At 45.1% G+C, this 25,489-nt stretch overlaps 1 protein-coding gene across 10 annotated transcripts in view; it reads left to right on the top strand.

Moving 5' to 3' along the window:
- Window positions 1-25,489, top strand: part of LOC128704677 (transient receptor potential cation channel subfamily A member 1 homolog) — a 160,472-nt gene that overhangs the window by 73,155 nt on the left and 61,828 nt on the right. For all 10 annotated transcript variants that reach the window (XM_070079577.1, XM_070079576.1, XM_070079582.1 and 7 more), the window contains 5 exons: window positions 768-923; window positions 2,125-2,256; window positions 5,019-5,138; window positions 11,216-11,343; window positions 20,972-21,128. In XM_070079577.1, the coding sequence (XP_069935678.1) occupies window positions 768-923; window positions 2,125-2,256; window positions 5,019-5,138; window positions 11,216-11,343; window positions 20,972-21,128 (693 nt within the window). The remainder of the gene's footprint in view (window positions 1-767; window positions 924-2,124; window positions 2,257-5,018; window positions 5,139-11,215; window positions 11,344-20,971; window positions 21,129-25,489) is intronic.

Raw genomic sequence — 25,489 nt, 5'->3', positions numbered from 1 at the left:
GATAAACAAATAATTGCTGTAACTAACTAAATACAGTGGTACCTCAAGTTACGAACTTAATTCATTCCGGAAGGTTGTTCGAGTGCCGATACTGAACGAATTTGTTCCCATAAGGAATAACGTAAATTAGATTAGTCCATTTCAGACCCCAAAAAATATACTTACAAAAGCACTTACAAAAATACACTTACATAATTGTTCGAGTTGGGAGCTGTTTGAAACTCTAGGTACCACAGTACCAGTATCGAAAAATAGAAAAATGAAAACAAGTTAGAGAGTTGCTGCCTTCATGCTGGGTAATTATCTTAAGCTTTGTCACTAAAGCAATCACTTTTGCACTATTGTAAAGTCAAAATATTGTAAGCTTAACCATCGTAAGTCGAGGAACACCTGTAGTCTCTTTCTAGGACTTTTGAGTGTAAGGTATTGTCATGAGGTCTGAAAGAAATTAGATTACAGTATGTACTCACAAAACTGTAATGACACGATTGCAAACAAATCATACCACTGGTGGGGATGGAACCCACAATCAGAGTCATTAAACTCCAGACCGACGTGCTAGCCACTGGGCCAGCTGGCTACAACAAGATTCATCCAGCTAGGTATATTTATAGTTGGCCAAATCTTCTTGTAGCCAGCTGGCTCAGTGGCTAGCGCTTCGGTCTGGAGTTTTACGACTCTCTGATCGCTGGTTCTATCCTCGCCCCTGGTATGGCTTTTTTATAGTACATATGTAGCTTAATTATTTTTTATTTATAACTCTTAAGGCAAAAGACAAGCAGAAAATGACCCCACTCTTTGTTGCTGCAACTTATGGTTATGTGGACATTAGTCGCCGTTTAATCCAAGCTGGAGCCAGCTTATTTTCCAAGGATGAATCAGAACAAACGCCTTTGCATCGTGCCTCTATGGAAGGCCACATGGTGAGTTAATTGTATCCTTTAACACTTGTTTCAGATTTAAATGAATGTGACTTGCCATTGTTATTGAGACTCTCCAAATTTACCAATTGTCCTAAAGTGTTAAAATCTTATAAAATTTGTTCTAGATATCAAGTAATTTTGTTGAGTATTCCATGTGATAAACTTCACAAATTTATTTGTCAATCAAAAAAGTACAGAACAGATTTTTTAAGAATTATAAACAATTAAGATTTAACTTAGAAAATATTGTTCTATTCATAGGTAATTATAAATGAATAGTCTAAAATTATGCAAAACATTGAGGATAATTTTGAAAAATGTATTCTGGAGGTGGAAAGTACAGTGCCTACACTAAAGGAGGGGTTTAGGATATTTGCTGTTTGGACATCTAAACTGTCATTTCTATGTGCTTCTGGCAAGACAGTGATAGAGTGAATGATGGTGAAAGTGCTACTTTTTTGGGTGACCTGCCTCAGTGAGAGATGGTCAGTGTGTTAATAAAAAAAAATGTGGAAAGAGTACAATAGTTATAATAAAAAAAATGGTTGATAGTGCCATACAAACTAACCGACAGTCACACCTCTTAACACCACCAGTCTGGCCTATCTTATTCTTTTCAGTTTGATGTGATTGTGAGTTAAGCACAGAAATACAGCCTCTCCTCACTTAGTGACGTACTCACTTACTGATGCCTCAGACTTATGATGGGCTCTCTGACCAGTATTCATACCTAAATAATGTATATTAGAGCTGATATCCTCTGTTCTGTTTATTTCAATATACAGTACACTACTGTATAAACATTTAAAAATATACCAGAAATGTTATAAATGGTGCAAAGGTGATATTAAAACAATATCAAAGATGTTTGACACAAACCCACTACCATTATAGTATGCTCCTCACTTAATGGCGAATTCGTTTAACGACGTGGTCTCAGGAACAGAACTCTGTCGTTAAGTGAGGAGAGGCTGTAATACCTTTGATATTATTTCCGAGGATCAATGAAAGTTCTGTTAATATTGTTTTTCATAATACAAATCACAAATTGGATTTCCAATCATCTATTTTCCAGCTGATTGTAGTCCCTAAAATGCTGTTGTAGTATCTTGTACTTGTGAAATACCGTAACTGTTTAGAACAGATTACATAATTTTATTACAAAGCTTATAAAGTTCATTTTTCTAACAACCATTTGAAGGAAATTGTTGAGCTGCTGTTGACGTCTGCGATGGCAGAGGAAGGAGAGCAGTTAGTGGAACGACTGGTTAGTGAACGAGACAGTGAAGGTCAAACGCCACTCCATCATGCTGTCAACAACGGTCACATCAAGGTTTGTTAACCACACACCTTCGAGCATACATAAAAGAAATGGCTTGAAAGACATTATTAGCATAGCTAACTTATTTTTCCAAGAGAATAATATAAATTCATAAGCTGAGGGGCTAGTAACACTTTCTGTATAAATTAATAAATGTAAAGAGAATATTTTTCGTTTTTCTTTTTAGGTCACCCTGCCTTGGTGGGAGACAGCCAGTGCATTAAAAAATATATATAATATGAGTGTCATAAGAGGCGTTTGGGGCCTAGTTCCTAGGCCTTTTGTGTATCCATATGCTCTTGCGCTACCTTCCACAGGATGGATATGGGGTGCACAATAAACTAGCCACTTTGGTGGCAAAATCTAATCTAATAAGAGGCGACTAAAATGCTGGGAACAAGGGGCTAGTAACCCCTTCTCCTGTATACATTACTAAATTAATTTAAAAAGAGCAACTTTCATCTTTCTTTTTAGGTCACCCTGCCTTGGTGGGATACAGCTGGTTTGTTGAAAAACAAAATGTTTCTTTTAATTTGTTAGACCTAAAACAAAAAATCTAATACAGTGGTACCTCAGGATATGAACTTAGTTCGTTCCAGAAGGCTGTTAGTGTGCCGATACCAAATAAATTTGTTCCCAAAAGGAATAATGTAAATTAGATTGATCTGTTTCAGACCTCAAAAACTCCAGGTATACTCCAGGACAATGTATTATTAGATTTTTTTTTTCGGGTCTAAATATCTATCTTCAACCATAGCCACCTTGCTAGAACTATGAAGAATTAGATGCATGTGCAACATCTGGGTATCTTTATTGCAAGATGTATCCTCCAATAAGATAAAGATAAAGGTTTATTTCTTTGTAAAGGTTACAATGTGTAATTACAATTTTGGTTTGTTAAGTACAAAGAAAGTCACTATCATGCCGGGGCATTTCGGGCAGACTAATCCTAGTATATAGTAACTAGTATTTTGGGCAGACTAATCCTAGTATATAGTAACTAGTATTTTGGGCAGACTAATCCTAGTATATAGTAACTAGTATTTTGGGCAGACTAATCCTAGTATATAGTAACTAGTATTTTGGGCAGACTAATCCTAGTATATAGTAACTAGTACTTAAAACTAAACAAGATAATATTGGTTAACTTTATTAAAATCTTACTTTATTTTAGTAAGATAAAGGGCCCCAAAATATGGAATTCATTACCAGAAGATATTAAAGTAACCCAGTCTGAAAATCAATTTAAGACTCTTCTCAAAAGCCACTTAATCACCCTAGACTAAACGCTAAATACTACTCAGCACACACATACATACTCACCTATGTACTCCCACGTCATAACTTCAACAATCACTGTGAACCTTTTATCCATTGTTGACAGGAATAAAATTGAATCATTGTTTTTCACGAAAGCATTTTAGAATATAAATATTATTTTATTATTATCACACTGACCGATTCCCACCAAGGCAGGGTGTATTATACAAATTTTGATTCATTTATAATTAATATTCTACCGTACAACTCTGAAATAATTACTTTCCCACTGTACAACTATGATATACTACTCCTTAGTATTAAGTACAGTGGACCCCCGCATAACGATCACCTCCGAATGCGACCAATTATGCAAGTGTATTTATGTAAGTGCGTTTGTACGTGTATGTTTGGGGGTCTGAAATGGACTAATCTAATTCACAATATTCCTTATGGGAACAAATTCAGTCAGTACTGGCACCTGAACATACTTCTGGAATGAAAAAAATATCGTTAACCGGGGGTCCACTGTATAATGTAAGTCAATAATGTTAAGTTGGTCCATAATGCCTAGGTATAATAGTCTCTCTCTTTGCATTGCAACCCACTATTGTATATACACAATCTCAATGTACTGTTTGCAAAGACATTAAATAAATAAATAAATAAATAAATAAATACAATGCTTGTACAAAGGTGAATGACATGTAGGTGTGCATGCAGAAAGTCCATTAATATACCTGGAGTTTACCTGGAGAGGGCTTTGGGGGTCAACGCCCCCACGGCCCAATCTGATACCAGGCCTCGTGGTGGATCAGGGTCTGATCAACCAGGCTGTTACTGCTGGCTACACGCAAGCTGACGTACGAACCACAACCACGGAGTATTTCAGGCAAACTTACGACTAGCTTAAGATAAGGATACCCAGGTGTTATGCATGTGTAATCTTGCTGGTGTTCTGTACAATATATACTGTATTGTACATTCAGATCTCTGGCAAAGTTATTTTATACAGTTTTTTTTTTTTGCAAATGTAATTTAAAACGTACATAAAAAATTGAATACTATGTCCATGAAGGTCTTCCGCTCTTAATTAAGTTTATTCACGTATACACAGATAGTTACAAAGATTATCATACATAGCAGTATATGTGTAGAGAACCTGGGATAACCCAAAAAAGTAAAACAAAGCGACTTATTTCCACTGGCGTCCTTTATGAATACACTTTTTCAATTGCATTTATAATGATTATTATTATTATTATAATGAAAAAGAAGTGCTAAACCACAAGGGCTTATTTATAAAGAAATTGTAATTTACTAAAGCCACTGTAGATATTTTAAATTATGTCTGAGGCCTCAGTTAAAACTTTCTTTCAGTAAATCTTTAAAAAATATGAAAAATAATAACCAGAGCAAACACGCTACGTGAACCCCATAAAGGAATATTCATAATACATGCTCAGTAAATTTAAATCATGATCTCACTTACAGAATTCCAATATCTGGGACAGGTTGTCAGACGTGTGCTGGATGCCGGTGCCGATGTTGATGCTGTACGGGACACTTTAGCCACACCTCTCCATGCTGCGGCTGCAGTCGGAGATACTGATCTTCTCACACTCTTACTCAAGGTCTGCCTATATTAATTATGCTTACTAAATTTGACATCTAACAATACATACAGACGGGCCGTGCTTTACGGCACTTCACTTTACAGTGTTTCACTTAACAGTGCTTCCCTTAACAGCATTTCACTTTACAGCATTTCACTGATGCAACTGTTTTCAGTTATATCTTTTCTTCATTTATTCAGACTTCCTATAATAAAAATGTTCACCGCTCACTATAAGGACAAAAATATATTAAGGTAAGTAATGTGTGTACTGTATATACATCTTTTTGGCCTAACTCGATTACTCACTTAATACAATAGTATATGATAGTGTAATTATGTTATCAGACTTTATGCTTTTGAAAGTGAAAAGACACTGTTTCACTGTACAGTGAGTTTTGCTTTACAGCAGTAGCCCAGAACTTAACCTGCTGTATAAGTGGGGCCTTACAGTAGCCCAGAACTTAACCTGCTGTATAAGTGGGGCCTTACAGTAGCCCAGAACCTAACCTGCTGTATAAGTGGGGCCTTACAGTAGCCCAGAACTTAACCTGCTGTATAAGTGGGGCCTTACAGTAGCCCAGAACTTAACCTGCTGTATAAGTGGGGCCTTACAGTAGCCCAGAACTTAACCTGCTGTATAAGTGGGGCCTTACAGTAGCCCAGAACTTAACCTGCTGTATAAGTGGGGCCTTACAGTAGCCCAGAACCTAACCTGCTGTATAAGTGGGGACCTACAGTAGCTTAACCTGCTGTATAAGTGGGGCCTTACAGTAGCCCAGAACCTAACCTGCTGTATAAGTGGGGCCTTACAGTAGCCCAGAACTTAACCTGCTGTATAAGTGGGGCCTTACAGTAGCCCAGAACTTAACCTGCTGTATAAATGGGGCCCTACACTAGCCCAGAACCTAACCTGCTGTATAAGTGGGGCCTTACAGTAGCCCAGAACTTAACCTGCTGTATAAGTGGGGCCTTACAGTAGCCCAGAACTTAACCTGCTGTATAAGTGGGGCCTTACAGTAGCCCAGAACTTAACCTGCTGTATAAGTGGGGCCTTACAGTAGCCCAGAACTTAACCTGCTGTATAAATGGGGCCTTACAGTAGCCCAGAACTTAACCTGCTGTATAAGTGGGGCCTTACAGTAGCCCAGAACTTAACCTGCTGTATAAGTGGGGCCTTACAGTAGCCCAGAACTTAACCTGCTGTATAAGTGGGGCCTTACAGTAGCCCAGAACTTAACCTGCTGTATAACAGTAGCCCAGAACTTAACCTGCTGTATAAGTGGGGCCTTACAGTAGCCCAGAACTTAACCTGCTGTATAAGTGGGGCCTTACAGTAGCCCAGAACATAACCTGCTGTATAAGTGGGGCCTTACAGTAGCCCAGAACGTAACCTGCTGTATAAGTGGGGCCACAGTAGCCCAGAACTTGCTGTATAAGTGGGGCCTTACAGTAGCCCAGAACTGCTGTATAAGTGGGGCCTTACAGTAGCCCAGAACTTAACCTGCTGTATAAATGGGGCCTTACAGTAGCCCAGAACTTAATCTGCTGTATAAGTGGGGCCCTACAGTAGCCCAGAACCTAACCTGCTGTATAAGTGGGGCCTTACAGTAGCCCAGAACTTAACCTGCTGTATAAGTGGGGCCTTACAGTAGCCCAGAACCTAACCTGCTGTATAAGTGGGGCCTTACAGTAGCCCAGAACTTAACCTGCTGTATAAGTGGGGCCTTACAGTAGCCCAGAACTTAACCTGCTGTATAAGTGGGGCCTTACAGTAGCCCAGAACTTAACCTGCTGTATAAGTGGGGCCTTAGAACTTAACCTGCTGTATAAGTGGGGCCTTACAGTAGCCCAGAACTTAACCTGCTGTATAAGTGGGGCCTTACAGTAGCCCAGAACTTAACCTGCTGTATAAGTGGGGCCTTACAGTAGCCCAGAACTTAACCTGCTGTATAAGTGGGGCCTTACAGTAGCCCAGAACTTAACCTGCTGTATAAGTGGGGCCTTACAGTAGCCCAGAACTTAACCTGCTGTATAAGTGGGGCCTTACAGTAGCCCAGAACTTAACCTGCTGTATAAGTGGGGCCCTACAGTAGCCCAGAACTTAACCTGCTGTATAAGTGGGGCCTTACAGTAGCCCAGAACTTAACCTGCTGTATAAGTGGGGCCTTACAGTAGCCCAGAACTTAACCTGCTGTATAAGTGGGGCCTTACAGTAGCCCAGAACTTAACCTGCTGTATAAGTGGGGCCTTACAGTAGCCCAGAACTTAACCTGCTGTATAAGTGGGGCCTTACAGTAGCCCAGAACTTAACCTGCTGTATAAGTGGGGCCTTACAGTAGCCCAGAACTTAACCTGCTGTATAAGTGGGGCCTTACAGTAGCCCAGAACCTAACCTGGGTGGGGCCTTACAGTACCCCAGAACTTAACCTGCTATATAAGTGGGGCCTTACAGTAGCCCAGAACTTAACCTGCTGTATAAGTGGGGCCTTACAGTAGGGGTATAAGTGGGGCCTTACAGTAGCCCAGAACTTAACCTGCTGTATAAGTGGGGCCTTACAGTAGCCCAGAACTTAACCTGTAGCTGTATAAGTGGGGCCTTACAGTAGCCCAGAACTTAACCTGCTGTATAAGTGGGGCCTTACAGTAGCCCAGAACTTAACCTGTATAAGTGGGGCCCTACAGTATTAACCTGCTGTATAAGGGGCCTTACAGTAGCCCAGAACTTAACCTGCTGTATAAGTGGGGCCTTACAGTAGCCCAGAACTTAACCTGCTGTATTAGTGGGGCCTTACAGTAGCCCAGAACTTAACCTGCTGTATAAGTGGGGCCTTACAGTAGCCCAGAACTTAACCTGCTGTATAAGTGGGGCCTTACAGCCCAGAACTTAACCTGCTGTATAAGTGGGGCCTTACAGTAGCCCAGAACTTAACCTGCTGTACAGTAAATTACAGTAGCCCAGAACTTAACCTGCTGTATAAGTGGCCTTACAGTAGCCCAGAACTTAACCTGCTGTATAAGTGGGGTAGCCCAGAACTTAACCTGCTGTATAAGTACAGTAGCCCAGAACTTAACCTGCTGTATAAATGGGGCCTTACAGTAGCCCAGAACTTAACCTGCTGTATAAGTGGGGCCTTACAGTAGCCCAGAACTTAACCTGCTGTATAAATGGGGCCTTACAGTAGCCCAGAACTTAACCTGCTGTATAAGTGGGGCCCTACAGTAGCCCAGAACTTAACCTGCTGTATAAATGGGGCCTTACAGTAGCCCAGAACTTAACCTGCTGTATAAGTGGGGCCTTACAGTAGCCCAGAACTTAACCTGCTGTATAAATGGGGCCTTACAGTAGCCCAGAACTTAACCTGCTGTATAAGTGGGGCCTTACAGTAGCCCAGAACTTAACCTGCTGTATAAGTGGGGCCTTACAGTAGCCCAGAACTTAACCTGCTGTATAAGTGGGGCCTTACAGTATGAAAAGTACTTGACGAGCTGTTGGAGTGTGAGCAGGGTAATATTTTGTGAAGGGATTCAGGGAATCTGGTTAGCTGGACTTGAGTCCTGGAGGTGAGAAGTACAATGTCTGCACACTAAACGAGGGTTTTGGGATATTTGCTGTTGAGAGGGGCATTTAAACTGTTGTATCTGCTCCTCTCTGGCAAGACAGTGAGAGTGTGAATGATGGTGAAAGTGTTTCTTTTTCAGGTCACTCTGCCTCAGTGGGAGACTGCCAACATATTATAAAAATGAGAACTACAGTACTGAATATTACAGGGAAAACATATTGACATCACACTGATGTATAAACAACATTTTTAGAGAGAGATTTTGTTCGGATTTTTAACCCCGGAGGGTTAGCCACCCAGGATAACCCAAGAAAGTCAGTGCGTCATCGAGGACTGTCTAACTTATTTCCATTGGGGTCCTTAATCTTGTCCCCCAGGATGCGACCCACACCAGTCGACTAACACCCAGGTACCTATTTGCTGCTAGGTGAACAGGACAACAGGTGTAAGGAAATGTGTCGGAATTTCCACCCGCCGGGAATCGAACCCAGGCCCTCCGTGTGTGAAGCGGGAGCTTTACCCACCAGGCCACCGGGCCACGTATTTTAAAACATACAAGTGCACTAGTAAGATGAGTGATAAAAGAAATATTTTGAATTACAGTGTATACTGTATATACTATACCATACAGTATACATCAGCCATTTACTAGTGAGGTAGGGTGATGTGAAAAAGAAGAAACACTTCCATCATCATTCACTCCATCACTGTCTTGCCAGAGGCGTTCCGACACTAGAGTTAAAAAACTGCAACATATCAACACCCTTCCTTCAGTATACTCTATAATATAGTTAACAGTATATTCACTACAGTTCTATATACATTTCAGAATGCTGTTATTTTCTTAGGAATTTATATTCTTTTGTAGTTTTATTTTTGGTGTTTATATTTACTGAAATTTTTTATATATTTTACTCTAATGTATAACATTGGACGTGTTTCCTTACACCTACTGTCCCTGTTCACCTAGCAATAAGTAGGTACCTGGGTGTTAGTGGACTGGTGTGGGTTGCATCCTGGGGGAGCAAGATTAAAGAACCATAATGGAAACAAGACAGACAGTCCTCAATGATGCACTGACTTTCTTGGGTTATCCTGGGTGGCTAACCCTCCGGGGTTAAAAATCCAGACAAAATGTTATCCTATGCCATCTTACTTGTGGATGATACATTGCCCTTGGTGGCTACATTAAGAATTTATTTTGACTGTTGTCAAAAAATAATATATTATAGAATATGTTGAGTGCAGAATGGTGTCTTATAATTGAGGGATGTTTGCTGTGTCAGTAATAATACTGTATGAATTAATAACAAGAATGGTGGAGAATGTTCATAAGAATGAGGAGAGATGTGAAGTGAGAATATTTGTTCTGGTGTGTTATTTACACAAATATTTTATCCATAGCTTGTGTAGTAGGATATATTGCATAGAAGTACAGTGGTACCTTGGGATACGAACTTAATTCGTTCCAGAGGGCAGTTCGAGTGCCGATACCAAACGAATTTGTTCCCATAAGGAATAATGTAAATTAGATTAATCCATTTCAGACCCCCAAAAATACACTTACAAAAGCACTTGAATACACTTACATAATTGCTCAAATTTTGAGCTATTTATATCCCGAGGTACCACTGTATACTTCACAGGGTGTAAGAAATACATTATCCTCTTAAAACATTTAATGCACTGCATATTATAATAATCTATTTCCACAAGTACATGATATAACTCACACTGACCATATCTGAGAGCAGTGACATACCATTTAGAAAGTCCCTGATTATGCAGAGCATTTCCAACATATGTAGATATAAATCCATATGTATTCCTGTTAACCCTTTGGGGCCTAGTTCCTAGGCCTTTTGTGTATCCATATGCTCTTGCACTACCGTCCACAGGATGGATATGGGGTGCACAATAAACTAGCCACTTCGGTGGCAAAATCTAAAATTTCCCACAACTTAAAATAAAAATAAAATCAAATATTATTTCTTTTCTAAGGTTACAATGTGTGTTTACATTTCATAATTTGATTGGTACTGAGAAAGCCACTATCATGCCGAGGCATTTCAGGCAGGCTTAACCTAATACTTAGCCGCACTACCCACACCAAGTGAATAGAGACAGGGACAGCAGGTAAGTTTATTCAGGTACATATACACAAATACAGTTACATAGATTATCGTACATAGCAGCATATGTGGAGAGATCCTAGGATAACCTAAAAAAGTCAGACAGTGACTTATTTCCATTGGGGTATCTTGAAGAAACACACCCATTGTTTCCACCCACACCAGGGATCAAACTCAGTGTGTGAACTGAGTGCTCTAGCAGTATAATAAATGATTTAAGAAGATAGTCTTAGCCTATTCCAATAATTTATTTTTAATAAAATGTGTGATAATGTGAATGGTGAAAGCATTTGTTTTTTTGGGTCACACTGCCTCGGTGAGAGACGGCCAGGGTGTTAAAAAAAATGAAAATCTGTGTATTATTTACTGAGTGTTAAACACTTGAATTATTATTTTAACAGAGAGGTGCACGACTGGACAGTATTGATTGTAACCAACAAACTCCATTACATCGAGCTGCCGATCTTAACCAAGCAGTGGCTATTACCATGCTTCTTGACGCAGGAGCCAAGGTTGAAAGAAGAGACAAGTAAGTTAATCTGTTTTTTTTTCTTAATACGTTGACCGTCTCCCACCAACGCAGGGTGACCCAAAAAAGAGAGACTTTCACCATCATTCAACACTTCCACTATCATTCACACATAATCACTGTCTATGCAGAGGTGCTCAGATACAACAGTTTACTTGTCGCTAAATAAAATGCATACAAGTCTGGTTAGCTGGACTTGAGTCCTGGAGGGAGGAAGTACAGTGCCTGCATTCTAAAAGCAGAGATTTGTGATATTTGCTGCTTAGAGGGACATTTAACCCTTTGACTGTCGCGGCCGTATATATACGTTTTACGAGGTGCCGTGTTTGACGTATATATACTCATAAATTCTAGCGGCTTCAAATCAAGCAGGAGAAAGCTGGTAGGCCCACATGTGAGAGAATGGGTCTGTGTGGTCAGTGTGCACCATATAAAAAAAATCCTGGAGCACGCAGTGCATAATGAGAAAAAAAAAAACTCCGACCGTTTTTTTAATTAAAATGCCGACTTTGTGGTCTATTTTCGTATAGTATTTATGGTTGTATTCTCGTTTTCTTGGCTTCATTTGATAGAATGGAAAACATATTACAGAAATAGAGGTGTTTTTGATTGATTTTACTATAAAAAGAACCTAGAAATGGAGCTCAAAGTAGGGGAAATGTTTGATTTTTGCCAATGTTCAAAAGTAAACAAATGATGCCATTGTCCAATAAATGTCCAACTAGCCATTCTAATATGCAGTCATGAATGGGTTGATGTTATTTATACAATTATTACAGCATTGCAGTAGTCTGCATAATAGTAAGTCTAATATTTTTTGTTTGAATAAAAATTCAAAATAGAAAGCAAGAGTAATATCAGAGGGGCCTGGAGACGTGACTGATGAACAAAGAAAATGTTATTTTAGAGCCAGGAATGTCTGCATTGTTCATTCTGGACCTTATTTTGAAATTGTCATATTTTTTAGTTTTCGTGAAATTGGCCAAATTGCAAATTTCTGACCACATTATTAGGTAGTTGAAATCAGTAAATGGGCAGTTTCTTGTACTCAATCGATAGAAAAAATGAAGTTCTAAAGAAATAGCTATGAGTTTGGGCGACTGGAACAATGGAATTAGCCGAAAATAGGGCTCAAAGCGGGCGAAATCGCCGATTTATAAACAGCGCCGAGGTCGCTAACTTCGCGAGAGTATAATTCCGTCAGTTTTCCATCAAATTTCGTTTTTTTGGTGTCATTACAATCGGGAAAAGATTCTCTATCATTTCATAAGAAAAAATAATTTTTTTTTTTAAATTTTGCGACACCAGGAGACACCTCAGGATTGGGGGTTGCGACAGTCAAAGGGTTAAACTATCATATCTGCACATCCCTGACAAGACAGTGATAGTGTGAATGATGGTGAAAGTGTTTTGTTTTTGGGTCACCCTGTCTTGGTGGGGGACAGCCAATGTATTAATACATGTGTGTATATATATATATATATATATATATATATATATATATATATATATATATATATATATATATATATATATATATATATATATATATATATATACATACATACATACATACATATACATACATACATATACATATACATACCAATAAGCAAGATATTAAAAGTTAAGACTCATACAATTGTAATAACACAATTTCAAACAAACTAGGTAACTGGTGGGGTGTTGAATCCATGGCAAGTGAGTCATAAGACTCTGGACCAGTGCATAAACCACTGGGCCAGTCATTCTGTCATTTATTAAAAAATTACATATGCCTTAGATGATACTGACCAATTATCTACAAATAGTCTGAATTATGAAGTTCAGAACTTTGATTATTGTGATGTGTGAGATTCACCAGTATGGTCCCTGCCCGAGTTTTGTCCATGAGGTGACCCGACTTTCATTATTGGTATTAAACTTTTGCGTGTTCCACTTGTTAAGGTGGTTTGGGTTGTGGAAGAAACAGGATGATGAAGAGGGTGTATGGTTGGAGGGAGGGAGGGTGTATGGTTGGAGGGAGAGAGGGTGTATGGTTGGAGGGAGGGTGTATGGTTGGAGGGAGAGAGGGTGTATGGTTGGAGGGAGAGAGGGTGTTTGGTTGGATGGAGGGAGGGTGTATGGTTGGAGGGAGGGAGGGTGTTTGGTTGGAGGGAGGGAGGGTGTATGGTTGGAGGGAGGGAGGGTGTATGGTTGGAGGGAGAGAGGGTGTATGGTTGGAGGGAGGGAGGGTGTATGGTTGGAGGGAGGGAGGGTGTATGGTTGGAGGGAGGGAGGGTTGGAGGGAGGGATGGTGTATGGATGAAGGGAGGGAGGGTGTATGGTTGGAGGGAGGGAGGGTGTATGGTTGGAGGGAGGGAGGGTGTATGGTTGGAGGGAGGGTGTATGGTTGGAGGGAGGGATGGTGTATGGATGGAGGGAGGGAGGGTGTATGGTTGGAGGGAGGGAGGGTGTATGGTTGGAGGGAGGGAGGGTGTATGGTTGGAGGGAGGGAGGGTGTATGGTTGGAGGGAGGGAGGGTGTATGGTTGGAGGGAGGGAGGGTGTATGGTTGGTGGGAGGGAGAGGGTGTATGGTTGGAGGGAGGGAGGGTGTATGGTTGGAGGGAGGGAGGGTGTTTGGTTGGAGGGAGGGAGGGTGTATGGTTGGAGGGAGGGAGGGTGTATGGTTGGAGGGAGAGAGGGTGTATGGTTGGATGGAGGGAGGGTGTATGGTTGGAGGGAGGGAGGGTGTATGGTTGGATGGAGGGAGGGTGTATGGTTGGAGGGAGGGAGGGTGTATGGTTGGAGGGAGGGAAGGAGGGTGTATGGTTGGAGGGATGGAGGGTGTATGGTTGGAGGGAGGGAGGGTGTATAGTTGGAGGGAGAGAGGGTGTATGGTTGGAGGGAGGGAGGGTGTATGGTGGGAGGGAGGGTGTATAGAGAGAGAGGGTGTATGGTTGGAGGGAGGTAGGGTGTATGTTGGATGGAGGGAGGGGTATGGTTGGAGGGAGGGAGGGTGTATGGTTGGAGGGAGGGTGTATGGTTGGATGGAGGGACGGTGTATGGAGGGAGGGAGGGTGTATGGTTGGAGGGATGGAGGGTGTATGGTTGGAGGGAGGGAGGGTGTATGGTTGGAGGGAGAGAGGGTGTATGGTTGGAGGGAGGGAGGGTGTATGGTTGGAGGGAGGGAGGGTGTATAGTTGGATGGAGGGAGGGGTATGGTTGGAGGGAGGGAGGGTGTATGGTTGGAGGGAGGGTGTATTGTTGGATGGAGGGTGTATGGTTGGCGGGGGGGCGGGTGTAGGGTTGGAGGGGGGGAGGGTGTATGGTTGGATGGAGGGTGTATGGTTGGAGGGAGGGAGGGCATATGGTTGGATGGAGGGAGGTGTATGGTTGGAGGGAGGGAGGGTGTATGGTTGGAGGGAGGGAGGGTGTATGGTTGGAGGGAGGGAGGGTGTATGGTTGGAGGGAGGGTGTATGGTTGGAGGGAGGGTGTATGGTTGGATGGAGGGAGGGTGTATGGTTGGAGGGAGGGAGGGTGTATGGTTGGAGGGAGGGAGGGTGTATGGTTGGATGGAGGGAGGGTGTATGGTTGGATTGAGGGAGGGTGTATGGTTGGATGGAGGGAGGGTGGGTGTATGGTTGGAGGGAGGGAGGGTGTATGGTTGGAGGGAGGGAGGGAGGGTGTATGGTTGGAGGGAGGGAGGGTGTATGGTTGGTGGGAGGGATGGTGGGTGTATGGTTGGAGGGAGGGAGGGTGTATGGTTGGAGGGAGGGAGGGAGGGTGTATGGTTGGAGGGAGGGAGGGTGTATGGTTGGAGGGAGGGAGGTTGTATGGTTGGATGGAGGGAGGGAAGGTGTATGGTTGGATGGAGGGAGAGTGTATGGTTGGAGGGAGGGAGGGTGTATGGTTGGAGGGAGGGTGTATGGTTGGATGGAGGGAGGGTGTATGGTTGGAGGGAGGGAGGTGTATGGTTGGAGGGAGGGAGGGTGTATGGTTGGAGGGAGGGAGGGTGTATGGTTGGAGTGAGGGAGGGTGTATAGTTGGATGGAGGGAGGGGTATGGTTGGAGGGAGGGAGAGTGTATGGTTGGAGGGAGGGTGTATTGTTGGAGGGAGGGTGTATGGTTGGATGGAGGGTGTATGGTTGGAGGGGGGGAGGGTGTATGGTTGGATGGAGGGTGTATGGTTGGAGGGAGGGAGGGTGTATGGTTGGATGGAGGGAGGTGTATGGTTGGAGGGAGGGAGGGTGTATGGTTGGAGGGAGGGAGGGTGTATGGTTGGAGGGAGGGAGGGTGTATGGTTGGAGGGAGGGTGTATTGTTGGAGGGAGGGTGTATGGTTGGATGGAGGGAGGGTGTATGGTTGGATGGAGGGAGGGTGTATGGTTGGAGGGAGGGAGGGTGTATGGTTGGATGGAGGGAGGTGTATGGTTGGAGGGAAGGAGGTGTATGGTTGGAGGGAGGGTGGGTGGGTGTATGGTTGGAGGGAGGGAGGGTGTATGGTTGGAGGGAGGGAGGGTGTATGGTTGGATGGAGGGAGGGAGGGTGTATGGATGGAGGGAGGGAGGGTGTATGGTTGGAGGGAGCGAGGGTGGGTGTATGGTTGGAGGGAGGGAGGGTGTATGGTTGGAGGGAGGGAGGGAGGGTGTATGGTTGGAGGGAGGGAGGGTGTATGGTTGGAGGGAGGGAGGTTGTATGGTTGGAGGGAGGGAAGGTGTATGGTTGGATGGAGGGAGAGTGTATGGTTGGAGGGAGGGAGGGTGTATGGTTGGAGGGAGCGAGGGTGGGTGTATGGTTGGAGGGAGGGAGGGTGTATGGTTGGAGGGAGGGAGGTTGGATGGATGGAGGGAGGGAGGGTGTATGGTTGGATGGAGGGAGAGTGTATGGTTGGAGGGAGGGAGGGTGTATGGTTGGAGGGTGGGAGGGTGTATAGTTGTATGGAGGGAGGGGTATGGTTGGAGGGAGGGAGAGTGTATGGTTGGAGGGAGGGTGTATTGTTGGAGGGAGGGTGTATGGTTGGATGGAGGGTGTATGGTTGGAGGGAGGGAGGGTGTATGGTTGGAGGGAGGGAGGGTGTATGGTTGGAGGGAGGGAGGGCATATGGTTGGATGGAGGGAGGTGTATGGTTGGAGGGAGGGAGGGTGTATGGTTGGAGGGAGGGAGGGTGTATGGTTGGAGGGAGGGAGGGTGTATGGTTGGAGGGAGGGTGTATGGTTGGAGGGAGGGTGTATGGTTGGATGGAGGGAGGGTGTATGGTTGGAGGGAGGGAGGGTGTATGGTTGGATGGAGGGAGGGTGTATGGTTGGATGGAGGGAGGTGTATGGTTGGAGGGAGGGAGGGTGTATGGTTGGAGGGAGGGAGGGTGTATGGTTGGAGGGAGGGAGGGTGTATGGTTGGAGGGAGGGAGGGTGTATGGTTGGAGGGAGGGAGGGTGTATGGTTGGATGGAGGGAGGGTGTATGGTTGGAGAGAGAGAGGGTGTATGGTTGGAGGGAGGTAGGGTGTATGGTTGGAGGAGGAGGGTATGGTTGGAGGGAAGGAGGTGTATGGTTGGAGGGAGGAGGGTGTATGGTTGGAGGAGGAGGGTGTATGGTTGGAGGAGGAGGGTGTATGGTTGGAGGGTGGGAGGGTGTATGGATTTGATTTGATTGGAGTGTGTATGGTTGGATGGAGGGGGAGAGTGGTTGGATGGAGGGAGGGTGTATGGTTGGATGGAGGGGAGGGTGTAGTTGGATGGAGGTGGTGGATGGTTGGAGGGAGGGGAGGTGTATGGTTGGAGGGAGGGGAGGGTGTATGGTTGGATTGAGGAGGGTGTATGGTTGGATAGAGGAGGGGTGTATGGCTTGGATGGAGGGAGGGTGTAATGGTTGGATGGAGGGGGTGGGTGGATGGAGGAGGGAGGGGAGGTGTATGGTTGGAGGGAGGGTGTATGGTTGGAGGGAGGGTGTGGTTGGATGGAGGGAGGTGTATGGTTGGAGGGAGAGGAGGGTGTATGGTTGGAGGGAGGGAGGGTGTATGGCTTGGATTGAGGGGAGGTGTGGTTGGATTGAGGGAGGGTGTATGGTTGGATGGAGGAGGTGTATGGTTGGAGGGAGGAGGTGTAGGTTGGAGGGAGGAGGGAGGGTGTATGGTTGGATTGAGGAGGGTGTATGGTTGGATGGAGGGGAGGTGGTATGGTTGGATGGAGGGGAGGGTGTATGGTTGGATGGAGGGAGGTGTGTATGGTTGGATGGAGGGAGGGGTGATGATGTTAATGGAGGGAGGGGTGTATGGTTGGATGGAGGGGAGGGGTGTATGGTTGGATTGAGGGGAGGGTGTATGGTTGGATTGAGGGAGGGTGTATGGTTGGATGGAGGGAGGTGTATGGATTGGATGGAGGGAGTGTGGTTGGATGGAGGAGGTGTATGGTTGGATGGAGGGGAGGTGTATGGTTGGAGGAGGAGGGTGTATGGTTGGAGGGAGGGAAGGGTGTATGGTTGGAGGAGGTGGGAGGGTGTGGGTTGGATTGAGGAAGGGTGTATGGTTGGATTGAGGAAGGGTGTATGGTTGGATGGAGAGAGTGTATGGTTGGATGGAGGAGGGTGTATGGTTGGATGGAGGAGGGAGGGTGTATGGTTGGATGGAGGGGAGGTGTATGGTTGGAGGGAGGGAGGTGTATGGTTGGAGGGAGGAGGGTGTATGGTTGGATTGAGGGAGGGTGTATGGTTGGATAGAGGGAGGTGTATGGTTGGATGGAGGGAGGGTGTGGTGGATGGAGGGGTTGGGTATGGTTGGAGAGGGAGGGTGTATGGTTGGAGGGAGGGAGGTGTATGGTTGGAGGGGAGGTGTATGGTTGGATGGAGGAGGGTGTATGGTTGGAGGGAGGAGGGAGGGTGGTTCGGAGGAGGGAGGAGGGTGTATGGTTGGATGGAGGAGGGTGTATGGTTCGATTGAGGAGGTATGGTTGGATTGAGGAGGGTGTATGGATTGGATGGAGGAGGTGTATGGTTGGAGGGGAGGGGAGGTGTATGGTTGTAGGGAGGGAGGGTGTATGGTTGGATTGAGGAGGGTGTATGGTTGGATGGAGGGGAGGTGTTGGGTTGGGATGGAGGAGGGTGTATGGTTGGATGGAGGGAGTTTGTATGGTTGGATGGAGGAGGTGTGGTTGTATGGTGGGAGGGTGTATGTAGGGTTGGATGGAGGAGGTGTATGGTTGGATTGAGGAGGTGTATGGATTTGGATTGAGGAGGTGTATGGTTGGATGGAGGGAGGGAGGGTGTATAAGGTTGGATGGAGGAGGGTGTATGGTTGGATGGAGGAGGGTGTATGGTTGGATGGAGGGAGGGTGGTGGTTGGATGGAGGGAGGGTGCCATGGTTGGATGGAGGAGGGTGTATGGTTGGATGGAGGGGAGGTGGTTGGAGGGAGGGGAGGAGGGTGTATGGTTGGATGGAGGGAGGGTGGTTGGTTGGATTGAGGGAGGGTGTATGGTTGGATGGAGGGAGGTGTATGGTTGGATTGAATGAGGGTGTATGGTTGGATGGAGGGAGGGTGTATGGTTGGATGGAGGGAGGGTGTATGGTTGGATGGAGGGAGGGTGTATGGTTGGATGGAGGGAGGGTGTATGGTTGGATGGAGGGAGGGTGTATGGTTGGATGGAGGGAGGAGGCGGGTGGATGGATGGAGGGAGGGTGTATGGTTGGAGGGAGGGAGGGTGTATGGTTGGTTGAGGAGGGTGTATGGTTGGATAGAGGGAGGGTGTATTGGTTGGAGGAGGGAGGGTGTATGGTTGATGGAGGGAGGGTGTATGGTTGGAGGGAGGGAGGGTGTATGGTTGGGAGGGTGGGAGGTTGGATGGAGGTGGTAGGTAGGTTGGATGGAGGGAGGGTGTATGGTTGGAGGGAGGGAGGAAAGGTGTATTGGAGGGAGGGAGGTGTATGGTTGGATGGAGGGAGGGTGTATGGTTGGATTGAGGAGGTGTATGGTTGGATTGAGGGAGGTGTATGGTTGGATGGAGGAGGTGTATGGTTGGAGGGAGGAGGGAGGGTGGTGATGGAGGGAGGGAGGGTGTATGGTTGGATTGAGGAGGTGTATGGTTGGATGGAGGGAGGGTGTATGGTTGGATGGAGGGAGGTGTGGTGGTTGGATGGAGGAGGGTATGGTTATGGATGGAGGGAGGGTGTATGGTTGGATGGAGGAGGGTGTATGGTTGGATGGAGGAGGGTGTATGGTTGGATTGAGGAGGGTGTATGGTTGGATTGAGGAGGGTGTATGGTTGGATGGAGGAGGTGTATGGTTGGATGGAGGGAGGGTGTATGGTTGGATGGAGGGAGGGTATGGTTGGATGGAGGGAGGTGTGGTTGGATGGAGGGAGGGTGTATGGTTGGATGGAGGGAGGGTGTATGGTTGGATGGAGGGAGGGTGTATGGTTGGATGGAGGGAGGTGTATGGTTGGATGGAGGGAGGGTGTATGGTTGGATGGAGGGAGGGTGTATGGTTGGATTGAGGGAGGGTGTATGGTTGGATGGAGGGAGGTGTATGGTTGGATTGAGGGAGGGTGTATGGTTGGATGGAGGGAGGGTGTATGGTTGGATGGAGGGAGGGTGTATGGTTGGATGGAGGGAGGGTGTAAAGGAGACTTGAGTTTTAGGAACTTAAACATCCACTTCACTTGTGTGAGAATGTTAGATACAAGTGAATGTAGACAAACTTTTAAATGGATGTGTTTGTGAGCAAGGTAACATTTATGAAGGGAATCGGGGAAACTGCTTATTGTATTTCTGAAGACAGGTAATCTCTGCAAAGAAACAAAAATCAGGTACAATACTTACATTGGATAGGAAATATGGAAGAAGTGGATGTAATGAGATATTTGAGAGTGGACATGTCAGCAGATGGGTCTGTGAAAGATGAAGTGAACCATAGATGAGGGGAAAAAACATGAATGGTGTGGTGAGGCATCTGTGGAAAGAAAAAAGTTAATCTAGGGAGGCAGAAATGGGGTAATGTACCAGAGTGGAATGTTGTAGTTGGAGAGTATTCTGAATTATGATGCTATCACTTCTGGCAAGACATTGATTGAATGTATTATGGTGACTGTGCTACCTTCTGTGGGTCACCCTGCCTTGTGCACCCACTCTGACACCTTTCTTGTACCAGCATACATTACCTTCCTGTCAGATATTACCTGATCCACTGCAGTACTTTCCCTGCTATTCCTGCCTGCTCCTCTAGCTTTTCAACCAGTCTCTTGTGTGGTACTGTGTTGAAAGCCTTAGCAGGAGACAGCCATTGAGGTAAAAAATAACTGCTATAACTGTGCGATTTTGCTCATATGCATTACTGCTTCTAATTCTGCCCCGTGGCCTGGTGGCAAAAGCTCTTGCTTCGCACGGTGAGGGCTCGGGTTTGATTCTTGGCGAAGAGGTGGAAACATTGGACGTGTTTCCTTACACCGGTTGTTTATGTTCACCCATCAGTAAAATGGGTAACTAGGTGTTAGTGGACTGGTATGGGTCGCATCCTGGGACAAAACTGACCTAATTTGCGGGAAATGCTCAGCATAACAAGCAGCTTTCTATATAATAGTATGTCATTGATGTCAACTATGGTCTGTATACCTTGCACATATATGTACTTGTAGTAAATAAAAATATTATTATTATCAGGGACTCATTCACACCACTGTTGGTGGCAGCCAGTGGCGGCCATGCATCAGCTGTACAGGCATTGTTGAACCATGGTGCTGATGTGGAGGCGGTGGATAAGGATGATAAAACAGCTGTGTACTGGTGTGCTAGCCAGGGCAATGAAGAAGCTTTAGAGGTATGTTTACTGCACAATACACAACCCACACTTAGGAGAAACTCAGGACGATGTTTCGGTCTGAGTTGGAGCATTAATTAGTTACACACTAATGCTCAAGAGGTTGGATCAGAGACGGTCCTGCTCAGGATGCCCATCCCATGCAGGTCCATCTCAAATCCAGCTTCATATGTTAGTGACTAATTAATGGTCCAAGTTGGACCAAAACATCGTCATAAGTATCTTTCTTGTGTGTGTGCATTATTCCACTCACAGTATTGTGCCTTTTAATTCCATGTGTTTACTTCACATTCACTATACAGTGGACCCTCGGTTATTGGCCGTAATCTGTTCCAGGAGGTTGGCCTAAAACCAAAATATTTTCCATAAGAATTAATGTAATGCAATTAATCCATTCCAGACACCCAAAAATATTAATAAAAAACATTTTTTTAAAGATTAATTATAGTTTTACATACACAAAACAATGAGAAGTAAATAAAATAAATAAACATTTAAATCACTATTGCATACCATTATTGAAGACTCTTATTGGCTTATGGAAGACAGGGAGGAGGAGAGAGGGAGGATTGATTATTGTTTGGAAGCAGAATCCCCCTCCATAAGGACTTTAGGTATCTAAGCCCTCTCTGGGGTTACTCCCCTCCCTGCCTGCTACACTCCTTATTTCTCTTCCACAGCATATTTGTAAAGAACCTAGGATGACCCAAAAACGTCAGGCAGAGTGGCTTATTTACATTGGGGTCCTGCCTCACTGCTACACTCCCTGCATTACTGCTACACTCCCTGCATTACTGCTACACTCCCTGCCTTACTGCTACACTCCCTGCATTACTGCTACACTCCCTGCATTACTGCTACACTCCCTGCATTACTGCTACACTCCTTGCATTACTGCTACACTCCCTGCATTACTGCTACACTCCCTGCATTACTGCTACACTCCCTGCATTACTGCTACACTCCTTGCATTACTGCTACACTCCCTGCATTACTGCTACACTCCCTGCATTACTGCTACACTCCTTGCATTACTGCTACACTCCCTGCATTACTGCTACACTCCTTGCATTACTGCTACACTCCCTGCCTTACTGCTACACTCCCTGCATTACTGCTACACTCCTTGCATTACTGCTACACTCCCTGCCTTACTGCTACACTCCCTGCCTTACTGCTACACTCCCTGCATTACTGCTACACTCCCTGCATTACTGCTACACTCCCTGCATTACTGCTACACTCCCTGCATTACTGCTACACTCCCTGCATTACTGCTACACTCCCTGCCTTACTGCTACACTCCCTGCCTTACTGCTACACTCCCTGCATTACTGCTACACTCCCTGCCTTACTGCTACACTCCCTGCCTTACTGGTACACTCCCTGCCTTACTGCTACACTCCCTGCCCTTACTGATACACTCCCTGCCTTACTGGTACACTCCCTGCCTTACTGGTACACTCCCTGCCTTACTGGTACACTCCCTGCCTTACTGGTACACTCCCTGCCTTACTGGTACACTCCCTGCCTTACTGGTACACTCCCTGCCTTACTGGTACACTCCCTGCCTTACTGGTACACTACCTGCCTTACTGGTACACTACCTGCCTTACTGGTACACTACCTGCCTTACTGGTACACTACCTGCCTTACTGATACACTACCTGCCTTACTGGTACACTACCTGCCTTACTGGTACACTACCTGCCTTACTGGTACACTACCTGCCTTACTGATACACTCCCTGCCTTACTGATACACTCCCTGCCTTACTGGTACACTCCCTGCCTTACTGGTACACTCCCTGCCTTACTGATACACTCCCTGCCTTACTGATACACTCCCTGCCTTACTGGTACACTCCCTGCCTTACTGGTACACTCCCTGCCTCCTGCTACACTCCCTCCCTCCCTGCTACACTCCCTGCCTCACTGCTAAACTCCCTGCCTCCTGCTACACTCCCTGCCTCCCTGCTACACTCCCTGCCTCACTGCTAAACTCCCTGCCTCCTGCTACACTCCCTGCCTCCCTGCTAAACTCCCTGCCTCCTGCTAAACTCCCTGCCTCCTGCTACACTCCCTGCCTCCCTGCTACACTCCCTGCCTCCCTGCTACACTCCCTGCCTCCCTGCTACACTCCCTGCCTCACTGATAAAACTCCCTGCCTCCTGCTACACTCCCTGCCTCCCTGCTAAACTCCCTTTTGCAACATTAGCTTCCTTGATTTCTACTTTCTTTGCCAGAATGGAAGTGATTTTTTATTTGGATTTCCCATACATCCTGGCAAGTTCTAGCACTCGGACACCACTCTCATACTTTTCAACTTCTTTCTTAAATTCCATCGTGTTTCTCACTTTCTTTACCAAAGGAACTTTACTACGAACTTTCTGTGGGGCCATGGTTGCTTATTTCACAGTTGCACTTAATCAATAACCACAAAAAACAATGAATTATAGCGAAATGTTTGGATGAATGAGCAGAAGCTTCCTCACTCACCCAGAGAGACAGCCAGACTGACTTGCAAACGCGTGGGCTGCTGGCGGGTGGGTGGGTGGACATGTCCAATAAGATCGATAAGCGAAATAACAGCCAGTAACCAGAATAAAATTTCGGTCAAAAATCCGGGCAATAACCAAGTTGGCCGATATCTGGAACAGCTGATAACCAAGGGTCCTCTGTATTTTTTTACAGACAGTTTATTTTAAAACTTGCTAAATGCCTTTTGAAGAACTGAAAAATTGTTATACATATATGCCTAGTCTCTTAAGCATTAGGTTTATTCTGCCCAAAATGCCCCGGCATGATAGTGGCTTTCTTTGTACAGTGGACCCCCGCATACCGTTGGCCTTACATAACGTTAAATCCGCATACTGATACGTTTTATCGCTAAGATTTTGCCTCGCATACCGCTAAAAAACCCACTCAACGCTGTTCGTCCGAGACGCGTCTAATGTGCGGCCTTAGCCAGCCTCACATGTTCCACCGGTGGCATTGTTTACCAGCCAGCCTCCGCGGTAACATCCAAGTATACAATCGGAACATTTCATATTATTACAGTGTTTTTGGTGATTTTATCTGCAAAATAAGTGACCATGGGCCCCGAGAAAGCTTCTAGTGCCAACCCTACAGGAATAAGGGTGAGAATTACTATAGAGATGAAGAAAGAGATCATTGATAAGTATGAAAGTGGAGTGCGTGTCTCCGAGCTGGCCAGGTTGTATAATAAACCCCAATCAACCATCGCTACTATTGTGGGCAACAAAAAGGCAATCAAGGAAGCTGTTCTTGCCAAAGGTTCAACTGTGTTTTCGAAACAGAGATCGCAAGTGATGGAAGATGTTGAGAGACTCTTATTGGTGTGGATAAATGAAAAACAGATAGCAGGAGATAGGATCTCTCAAGTGATCATAAGTGAAAAGGCTAGGAAGTTGCAGGACGATTTAATTAAAAAAATGCCTGCAACTAGTGATGATGTGAGTGAATTTAAGGCCAGCAAAGGTTGGTTTGAGAGATTTAAGAAGCGTAGTGGCATACATAGTGTGATAAGGCATGGTGAGGCTGCCAGTTCGGATCTCAAAGCAGCTGAAAAATATGTGCAGGAATTCAAGGAGTACATAGAAAGTGAAGGACTGAAACCTGAACAAGTGTTTAATTGTGATGAAACAGGCCTGTTTTGGAAGAAAATGCCAAGCAGGACCTACATTACTCAGGAGGAAAAGGCACTCCCAGGACATAAGCCTATGAAAGACAGGCTTACTCTGTTGATGTGTTCCAATGCTACTGGTGATTGCAAAGTGAAGCCTTTATTAGTGTATCACTCAGAAACTCCCAGAGCGTTCAGACAAAAGAATATCCTCAAGGCTAATTTGTGTGTGCTGTGGAGGGCAAACAGTAAGGCATGGGTCACTAGGGACTTTTTATATGACTGGTTACACCATGCATTTGCCCCCAATGTGAAAGATTACCTAACTGAAAAGAAATTACACCTTAAGTGCCTCCTGGTGTTAGACAATGCTCCTGGTCATCCTACAGACGTGGCAGAGCGACTTTATGGAGACATGAAGTTCATTAAGGTGAAGTTTTTGCCTCCTAATACCACTCCTCTCCTGCAGCCCATGGACCAGCAGGTTATTGCCAACTTCAAGAAACTGTACACAAAAGCTCTGTTTGAAAGGTGCTTTGTAATGACCTTAGAAACTCAACTGACTCTAAGAGAGTTTTGGAAGGATCACTTTAATATCCTCAATTGTGTAAACCTTATAGGTAAGGCTTGGGAGGAAGTGACTAAGAGGACCTTGAACTCTGCTTGGAAGAAACTGTGGCCAGAATGTGTAGACAAAAGGGATTTTGAAGGATTTG

This window comes from Cherax quadricarinatus, chromosome 100, assembly GCF_038502225.1.
Source record: "Cherax quadricarinatus isolate ZL_2023a chromosome 100, ASM3850222v1, whole genome shotgun sequence".
In the NCBI taxonomy this organism is placed as follows: domain Eukaryota; kingdom Metazoa; phylum Arthropoda; class Malacostraca; order Decapoda; family Parastacidae; genus Cherax; species Cherax quadricarinatus.
Note: the sequence above shows the minus strand (reverse complement) of the source record. Positions and strands in the feature narration are given on the sequence as shown.